This window comes from Oncorhynchus nerka, linkage group LG27, assembly GCF_034236695.1.
Source record: "Oncorhynchus nerka isolate Pitt River linkage group LG27, Oner_Uvic_2.0, whole genome shotgun sequence".
Taxonomy (NCBI): Eukaryota; Metazoa; Chordata; class Actinopteri; order Salmoniformes; family Salmonidae; genus Oncorhynchus; species Oncorhynchus nerka.
This window is the reverse complement of record NC_088422.1, coordinates 23,140,374-23,149,769: the sequence shown is the minus strand read 5'-3', so window position 1 is coordinate 23,149,769 and position 9,396 is coordinate 23,140,374. Positions and strand designations below refer to the sequence as shown.

The window sequence follows — 9,396 nt, the reverse complement described above, 5'->3', positions numbered from 1 at the left end:
CAAATTTCCCATCTTCCCTGTTACTCAGGCCCTGTAGGTAATCGATTTTACTGCCCTGATTTTGACCCCTGAAATATACTGAGTCAATGTTACTTGACTGTCAATGTGCATGGATTTTAAACCAGGGACATGCATTATACATAATAGAGCCCTATTATGTCTAGAAATTCAACCTGCACAATGCTCATTGTCTCTATCCATTGATAAAGTCATCCCCAGCTGACTGGTGTCCATGTGTTTTACTATAGTCACTACTGCTGTAATTTAGTCCCCCCCCCAATGCTCTGACACAGGGCAAGATGTTTAGTGGCCCCCCTCTTGATGGTGGAGATCATTTTAGTACTTTTACATTTAATTTTCTACAAAGTTTGCCATGGGGCGGAGAGAAAATGTAGCACATTTATAACACATTTCATGCATTCTACTGATTTTGCCATGGGGCAGCAATAACTTTTTGCAGTTTTTAAGTACGTTTTCTGGCGTTCTACACATTTTGGCATGGGACGGAGATAAAATGTTGCAACTTTATATTTCATACAATTCTACTCATTTTGCCATGGGGCAGAGAGACATTTTTGCAATTTAAATCTAATTTCCTGCAATTCTACCCATTTTGCCATGATTTATGAAATGTTAATGATATCTGAGTGAGCGTGACTAACAAAATCAATTTGGGCCCCTGGGCTCTGTTTAGATAACTGGCTAGACTAACTTATCAATCTAAAAATTGTTAGCTGACATGGCTAATTGAATGACTGTCAGTGAATGACAAAACAAGAAAAAAAAAACTGCTGATGCACAACCAAATTTCGAACTTTCACCTTGTGTATTCTTCTATTCTATCTCTCAACAGTAAGTTGAGACCCCAACTGAGTTCCCAGACTGAGTTTTGTTGGGGGGTCGGGGGCCCCCCGGAAGCGACCGCTTATGTCGCTTATGCATGCTTGGACAGTCTGGTGGACCAAAACTTCAAACGTGGCCTTCATTATCCCAACAGAAAGATCAGGAAAAAGTTATAATCCATAGCCATTGGCTTTATTTGTGATCAATCACCTCCCTCTGAGCACTTCCACCTCCGTCTTGCTAGCGTCGCACAAGTTTTTTGAATAGGAGACACAACGCCCAGTCGTGTGATTCGTTAAGATAAAAAAAATGTTTTTGTAGTTTTTATTTTTTACTACCACATAGGCCAGATTTGAGTCGGTGGTGTTTCAGGCTTATATGCAGTATGTACAATTACCCTGGGGATGAGGTTACTACTGCTGCTACTGTTGTAGCATGCAGTGCTATGTCTGTGGTGAAAAGACTGAACGCTACTTCAGTGGTGGAAAGACAGAGTGCTATTTCAGTGGTGGAAAGACAGAGTGCTATTTCAGTGGTGGAAAGACAGTGCTATTTCAGTGGTGGAAAGACAGAGTGCTATTTCAGTGGTGGAAAGACAGAGTGCTATTTCAGTGGTGGAAAGACAGAGTGCTATTTCAGTGGTGGAAAGACAGAGTGCTATTTCAGTGGTGGAAAGACAGAGTGCTATTTCAGTGGTGGAAAGACAGAGTGCTATTTCAGTGGTGGAAAGACAGAGTGCTATTTCAGTGGTGGAAAGACAGAGTGCTATTTCAGTGGTGGAAAGACAGAGTGCTATTTCAGTGGTGGAAAGACAGAGTGCTATTTCAGTGGTGGAAAGACAGAGTGCTATTTCAGTGGTGGAAAGACAGTGTACTATTTCAGTGGTGGAAAGACAGAGTACTATTTCAGTGGTGGAAGCACAGAAGTATAGAGTAATATCCATGAGTATGGGCAGTTTAAGGGCAAAGAGGAAACTAGGGAACCTGAGGAAATTTGGGTTGAGGTGTCAATTCTGACCTCCAGTCTTATATTGTCAGGTGGCCAAGTTTATTATTTTCTAAAGACTGACTAAACTGTCCTATCAGATATTTCATTTTTATACTTTCTATTTGGGCTACACCAGTGTTCTGTGACATGATGCATTACAGTAACAATGTGTTGACTTGACTAAAAAGATGGTAGACAGACACGGCACATACCCTCCATCACCAAACATACAACAAGAGTCAGCTTCAGGAGGAGGTAAGAACTACCCTAGCTTCATAGCACTTTGTTTTACACTGGTAGGAGCCCTCCCCATGACCCTTGCCTTTACCCCTGGCTGGCCCTATGGTCCTGTATAGTAACAGAGTGTGCCCTGTCCCGGTCCTGTTTTCTTCATCATTGTCACGTGTAGTTGTGTCTACTGTCGAAGCTGCTGAACGCAGAGGGGGTGGTCAGCTTTCTCATGGAAAGGCTGTCTGTCTTAGTGTCGGGCCGTGCCCCTGACTTGCTCCTCAGGAAGGGGTTCCTGGGTCCCCCCAGAACCCCACGGTCTGCACCCCTCTCCATCCTCTCACTGACCGACAGGCTTTTTCTGTGTGAAGGAGGGGCCAATGATGGGTGGGAGGAGTCATCTGAGGAGCAGCTGTTGGCTCGTTCCATTCTGGAGAAGGGTGAGCAGAATGGGGTCCCACTCGCCCCTCTTAAGCCCCTCCCCATGCGATGGGGCTCGGGGGCCGGGGCCAGGTCCTCTGGGTCTTCAGGGTCTGACTCTGTGTGGCTGAGCTCGGCCTCGCGCTCTGGGTGGGAGGAGCCCAAGTCCGGGGGCTTATTGAAGGGGAATGAGGCGGAGCCTCCGGGGGAGTGGGAGCGCTCTGCGGTGGAGTAAGGGGCGGAGACACACCTGGTGTCTATGCAGTCAGTGATGCTGGTGTACTCAGCCGCTTTGACCTGAACACCTGCCCCTAGGCCTCCGTAGCAGCCTCGCGGTGTAAACATGAGGCTGTGAGATTTGACCAGCTGAGTCTCTTCTAGGTAGCCCCTGCCGCCAGTGGACAGGTAGCGGCTGCTCTTGGAGCGCTCCAGTGGCCCCGCTGACGGGGGTGGGGAGGGGTCCAGGTCCCAGGTCGGCATGGTGTTATCTGGGAGAAGGTGGGCGGAGCATAGTGACAGGTCTGCAGCCGCGCTGTCCTCGAACACTGCACCACCCTCCGAGTGTCTGTCGCCCAATCCGCTGCCTCCGCTGTAGTCCCTCCCGCTCGACAGCACCGCCTCCATAATCTCAGAGTGGAGCGAAGAGTCGTGCCGGAGGGGAGGGCCCATCCTCAGCGGGTCCGAGAAGACCTCAGCTGGCCCCGCCTCCTCGGATGCCGACACATAGATGTCGATGCAGGAAGAGGGGCGGTGCTGCTGGGAGATGGACAGCGTGGCCAGTGGGAGGGGCTTAGACTCCTTGGGGGCGGTACCCGAGGCCACCGACTGTGAGCTATTGGCTCGGTGCAGGCTGAAGGAGCGCTCCTTGAGGAAACGGTCGGCCCTTTCGGCCCTGTCGGCCCCAGCTCGCTCAAGACCTCCGCCCACGTAGAAGGAGTGACTGCGTGTGCGAGTGGCCAGGCCGGTGGGGGAGGGCGGAGACATGGAGCCCTCTGCACCCTCATTGAGCCGGTAGGAGTTCCCCTCTTGGCTGTTGAAGCTGCTTTGGCGCAGGATGTAAGCCGCATCTGGGCACTCACCCTGACGCAGCATGTAGGCCGAGTCTGTGCAGTCCGAGGAGGTGCGTGAGCGGGCCTTGTTGACCTCCCCCCGCTCCACCCCCGTGACTCGCTCAAGAGCCACAGCGATCCGACCAATCAGCTCCTCCATCTGGGCCAGCCGTATGTCCACGGTCTGCAGAGATGACTTCATGAAGTGTTCTCTCTCATTCACCTCCTCCAGGCGCATGGCCATGTTCTCCACTCTGAAACGGACAGAGAAAAAGGAGATAAAGAGAGAGAGATGGATGGAAAATAAGGGAGAGGGAGAGAGAGAGAGAGACACACGCAGAGAGATAGAGAGTGAGGAGATATGTTGCACTTAATTATGACAGGATTATGTTTGCCCATGCCCAACCTCTCTGATGTCACTCGGATCCTCTCGTCATTTGAGGAGTTGAAGCGGTCATCCTTCTCGCGGAAGTACTCCTCGATGCACTGCTCCTCAAAGTCATGCACTTTCTTCAGCTCGTCTTCAGTGATGAAGAGCTCTGTGATGGAAAGATGAAGAAAAGCAACATGAAGTGTAAAAGGAAAGAAGGAAGGATACATTTCTAAAGACCTAGGCCATGTACTCACTCAGCCCATAGTCTCTCTCGTCATCGTCGTGCTTACGCCAGCGACAGCACAGGTGCTTGAGGACCATGGTCATGTGACTGAAAATGATAAGGGGAGGGGGGAGGATGGGCCGCTCGTAGAAGGTCATGATGAGCTGGTACCTCTGGAACTTCCACACCTGGTTGGAGATGGACTTCACCTCAAAGAAGGTGTTGCTATGACAACAGACAGTAACAACCAAAATGTCAAACCAACCCTATGCAGATGGAATATCCACTGAACAAAAATATAAACTCAACATGTAAAACATTGGTCCCATGTTTAATGAGCTGAAATAAAAGATCACAGAAATGTTCTATACGCACAAAAAGCTTATTTCTCTCAAATGTTTTGCACACATTTGTTTACATCCCTGTTAGTGAGCATTTCTCATTTGCCAAGATAGTACATCCACTTGCCTGGTGTGCCATATCAAGAAGCTGATTAAACAGCATGGTCATTACACAGGAGCACCTTGTGCTGGGGACAATAAAATACTTCTCTAAAATGTACAGTTTTGTCACACAACACAATGCCACAGATGTCTCAAGTTTTGAGGGACTGTGCAATTGGCATGCTGACTGCAGGAATGTCCACCAGAGCTGTTGCCAGATAATTTAATGTTCATTTCTCTACCATAAGCCCCCTCCAACATTGTTTTAGAGACTTTGGCAGTAACTCCAACTGGCCTCACAACCACAGACCACGTGTATGGAGTCGTGTGGGCCAGCGGTTTGCTGATGTCAACGTTGTGAACAGAGTGCCCCATGGTGGCGGTGGGGTTATGGTATGAGCAGGCATAAGCTACGGACAATGAACACAATTGCATTTTATCGGTGGCAAGAGATACTGTGATGAGATCCTAATTAATTTATTTCCATTGACTGATTTCCTGATATGAACTGTAACTCAGTAAAATCTGAAACATTTTAGCATGTTGAGTTTATAATTTTGTTCAGTATAGTTTTGAAACACTTACCCTTTAATCACCCATCCACTCATCTAACCCAAATGTTCATTCATTCATCCTTCTGTCCACCTATCTGCTAGTGCTACTACCGTCACCACAACTTCTACCACTACAGCCACTACTACGACTATGCCTGCTACTACTTCTACTACTAAAATCACTAAAATCTTCCTACATTTACAGTTTAAAGAAAATGCCAGTAAAACAGAGGTGTATTAACAGTATGATTCTTACACTTAATCTCTATCTGTACTGGAACTTTCCTCTCATACGCAATGTTTTGTAATTAGTAAAGTAATCACTTGTTAAGCTATATAAACAAACAAGGATCACAGATGGAAATAAGTTAGGTAGCTAACTAACCCTGGTGATATACAAGTATGCTGTGCATGGGCCCTGGTAAACACATCAGTAAACAGAGTGGGCGTGGGAGAGTAAAATAAACCCATCCTATGCACATTTGTGGCCGTGTCCAGAAAGAACAACTTTGAGAGACCCTACCTCCCCGCAATTGTGGAGGTCTGACAGGATTGGGCAGGTGTAAGCAATATGGGGAAAATTCCTCCTGGCCTAAACCTATCAATTTGCTTAAACCTATCGAATCCTCTCAGATCTCCTCAAGTGTCTGGAGGGTAAGGGCTTGGGGTGGTCTCTGGACAAGGCAATGAATGGTATGTATAACTGAGTGGGCGTAAGGAGAGTGTAGGTCTACAGGGTGAGTGAGAGAGAGAACGTACTTGAAAACAGCGATGAGCAGGTTGACCAGCAGGATGTTGGCCACCAGAAGGTAGCAGGCCATGATGGCAGGAACGATCCAGGCTCCTGTCTTACAGGGCGGCAGAGCCACAACATGCCCGTCCTCTGTGGTGATATTCTGGCCACATGGAGCTAAGCACAATGACACAACCACAGGGTCAGGATGACACACAAGGTGTCACAGATTGTGTCACAAGACAAATTCTCTTAAAGCTACCCCATTTATTTTGTCATATGACAAAACAAAAGAATAGCCAGCCTAAAGAGAGTTTCTCCGACAAACATTATTAATAAAGACACACATATTGTAAAAGCCAGTTGTGTGTCAAAACAAATTCACATACAGACAACGACTAGACAAGCAAGCCAACATAAAACGAACATAAAATCAAATGAAAGAAAGATGTCAACATACAACACAAACAAGGTACATACAAGCAAACCCAGGCATTCTCACCAAACAGACAATCACTACGCTGACATCTAAAATAAACAAACCAACAAATAAACAGAACAACAAATACTTCAAGTTTAGCAAACAAGCAAGAGGCATAATATACTGAATATATGCATCTTTTTTTGTAGGGGATAGGAAGGAGTGAGCTCTAGAATGGAAAGGTGTTATGTGCTGAAATGTGTATCTCACAATATATTCTAAAATATATTGTCAATAACTTGCATTCCCAATATATTTAAACATGGCATGATGTTTAAAATATATTGTCACATATGCGTGCCATAGCCTAGCTGAATAATGACTATACTACAGATCAATTGAAATGTATTTAAGATACATTGACATGTATTTAAGATACATCATATGTTTTTTCCATCAGTGATGGTTCAGTTGCTGTGGCTTATAATGGGGACACTCAGCACTTTCACTTTGGATGCTCATTCGTTTGTTTGCCTATGAATCATTATATTCATACTCATCTCTGGATTTCAATTGATCACACAAGGCAGCCCAAAGGTAGAGAACTGAAGTCATTTGCTATCTCTCTATCTCACAATTTTACACTCAAATAAATTGGGTTAAAAACTCTGACAACTGAACCACGTGAAAAAACAGATTGCAGATGATGACAGGGTATGATATGTTCTTGTCTGTGTGTGTGTGTGTGTGTGTGTGTGTAAATGCAGAATAATTTTCTGTGTCTAAGTGCATATGAGTTAAGGTGTGCTTTTGAAATGTGTAGGTGCGCTTTAAATGTGTGTGTGTGTGTGTCTGTGTGTGTATGTGTGTGTGTGTGTGTATACGAATCTGCACATGTTTGTGTGTGTGTGTTTGTGTATGTTTGGCTGTATTTGCAAGTGTGCACAAGTATTTGCACATCCATGAGAGTATTGTTGAGAGTGCATTATTGTGAGTTTGTGTGTCTAGATGACATTGTAGTGATGTTACAATTATGTTTTAGTGATAGCAGAGCTGGCGTTGGGGGATGGCAATAATGACTGGGTTTACCTGGCAGGCTTACTTTTCCAAAATCAAACAAAATAGTGAAAATGTCAAAGTAGCATGTCTGTAACAATCCTAGTTCCCTTTCAGATTTAGTAATGTCATCAAAATAAACAAATTAATAAACAAAAATAAACCAAACAAGAGTGCTACTGCCATGAAACACAGTTATTGACCTGTCACTATGTCGTGCTGCATGCTTAACCATAGAGATGGTAAAGAGGACACGCCTCCTATCTTTGCCATTGATAGCTTCTGTGACAGCATGGGCATCACCACTGAGGGATATCTCATAGAGATAGATAGAGGACTCATCTTTATATCTGGGCCATTTTAGCATCTGTGACAGCATGGGCATTGCCACTGAGGGCTATCTCGTAGAGATAGATAGAGGACTCATCTTTATATCTGCACCATTATAGCATCCGTGACAGCATGGGCATCACCACTGAGGGATATCTCATAGAGATAGATAGAGGACTCATCTTTATATCTGGGCCATTTTAGCATCTGTGACAGCATGGGCATTGCCACTGAGGGCTATCTCGTAGAGATAGATAGAGGACTCATCTTTATATCTGCACCATTATAGCATCCGTGACAGCATGGGCATCACCACTGAGGGTTATCTCATAGAGATAGATAGAGGACTCATCTTTATATCTGGGCCATTATAGCATCTGTGACAGCATGGGCATCGCCACTGAGGGCTATCTCCATCTCTTCTACTTCTATGAGTTCATTGGCGGTCCATAAAAAACCGAAAAGCTGCATACTGCCACCTACTGTGCAGCAGTGTATATAATCTGAACAAGCATAAAGCGAAGGTTGGGGATTTACTGCCAGCTGAAGTGCTGAAATATTTGCTATAATTCATTGCCTGATCCCTCCTGCTGACCGGTATGGAATTCTTCCCTCCACAACCCATAGAAAGTCCCACCCAGTTGACTACATTAAAATGGTGAAAACCTTCAATGACGCTGCCCATGCTAAAACAGGCTTTGTGGAACGTGTTCCCTCTATCCATCTCTATGTGCATATCTGACTCAATAGCAGCCCCTAGATGAGGGTGCAGTGATGGTATGGCAGTGAGGCTGGAATGGTGTAGGGAGGGGACGGGACGGGGGTGGGTCTAATTATCGATTTACTGGCATTCTGATTGAACATAGCAATGTTGGTATGGACCATTATTACGCCAGGTTCCATGAGCTCGAAACTGATTTTCGATCATCCAGAGTTTTGAATTCAGCCTGTGCTTTAGCTTCCTACTATGTACATCTGAAACAAAGAATGACAGCATTATTTCAGATCTCCAGCTTTGGGCTAGTCCTTCCATTCTATACACTCTCACACACGCACACACACGCACTCCCTCAAAACAGATGGTGCATTCAGAGAGCAGTCATGTTCCTTATTTGAGTCGATTACTAAATTACTAAGAAATGTTACCTGCTGTTAGACATCACCTGACCTCATCACTAAGATAAGGTGAGCTGTTAGTGATCTGTCCTCTGCTGTTGTCAGAAAATATCATATGGGTATTTTTTACAGCAATTTAAAATTTGCATGACCAGTGTGAATAAGAACCAATCCGGCCACCAATGTCTTTCGTTGCACTAATATAGTTCCCCCTGAAACCAAGAGGAACTGAGAGGTTCCAAGTGCATGGCATTTCAGCACCTGGATGACTTCAGCTAGTCTGCCGAGTGTGTGTGTATGTGTTGGAGGGGTGGGCAGCCTTACACTCCGAGCTCGACTCTACACCACTCCACCACCCTTTCCCCCTCACTCCCTCCCCCCACATCCACCACCCCTTGTGGGCTTACGGTCGATCTGATCAGCGAACACCTCTCCATAGATCATCCAGTAAGGCATGAAGAAGATGTTCCGAGCCAGCATCCAGGACGGGTCCTCATTGGGATTCAGGATGGCCTGCCTGGCCACTCCGAAACTCATCAACACTACCAGCATGATGATCACAAAGTACATCATGTCAATCATCTGAGAGAGAGAAGGAGTGGGAGGGAGGAGACAGAGTG

General features: G+C 45.8%; 1 protein-coding gene across 1 annotated transcript in view; it reads right to left on the bottom strand.

Annotated features, from left to right (window-relative positions):
- Window positions 1-275: 275 nt before the first annotated feature.
- LOC115111379 (transient receptor potential cation channel subfamily M member 3-like) overlaps window positions 276-9,396 on the bottom strand; it is a 106,709-nt gene continuing 97,588 nt past the window's right edge. Inside the window, exons 22-26 of the mRNA XM_065011136.1 lie at window positions 9,184-9,358; window positions 5,880-6,030; window positions 4,155-4,348; window positions 3,934-4,066; window positions 276-3,781 (exon numbers count right to left, since the gene is read on the bottom strand). Coding sequence (XP_064867208.1) covers window positions 2,230-3,781; window positions 3,934-4,066; window positions 4,155-4,348; window positions 5,880-6,030; window positions 9,184-9,358 — 2,205 coding nt within the window. The 3' untranslated portion in view covers window positions 276-2,229. The remainder of the gene's footprint in view (window positions 3,782-3,933; window positions 4,067-4,154; window positions 4,349-5,879; window positions 6,031-9,183; window positions 9,359-9,396) is intronic.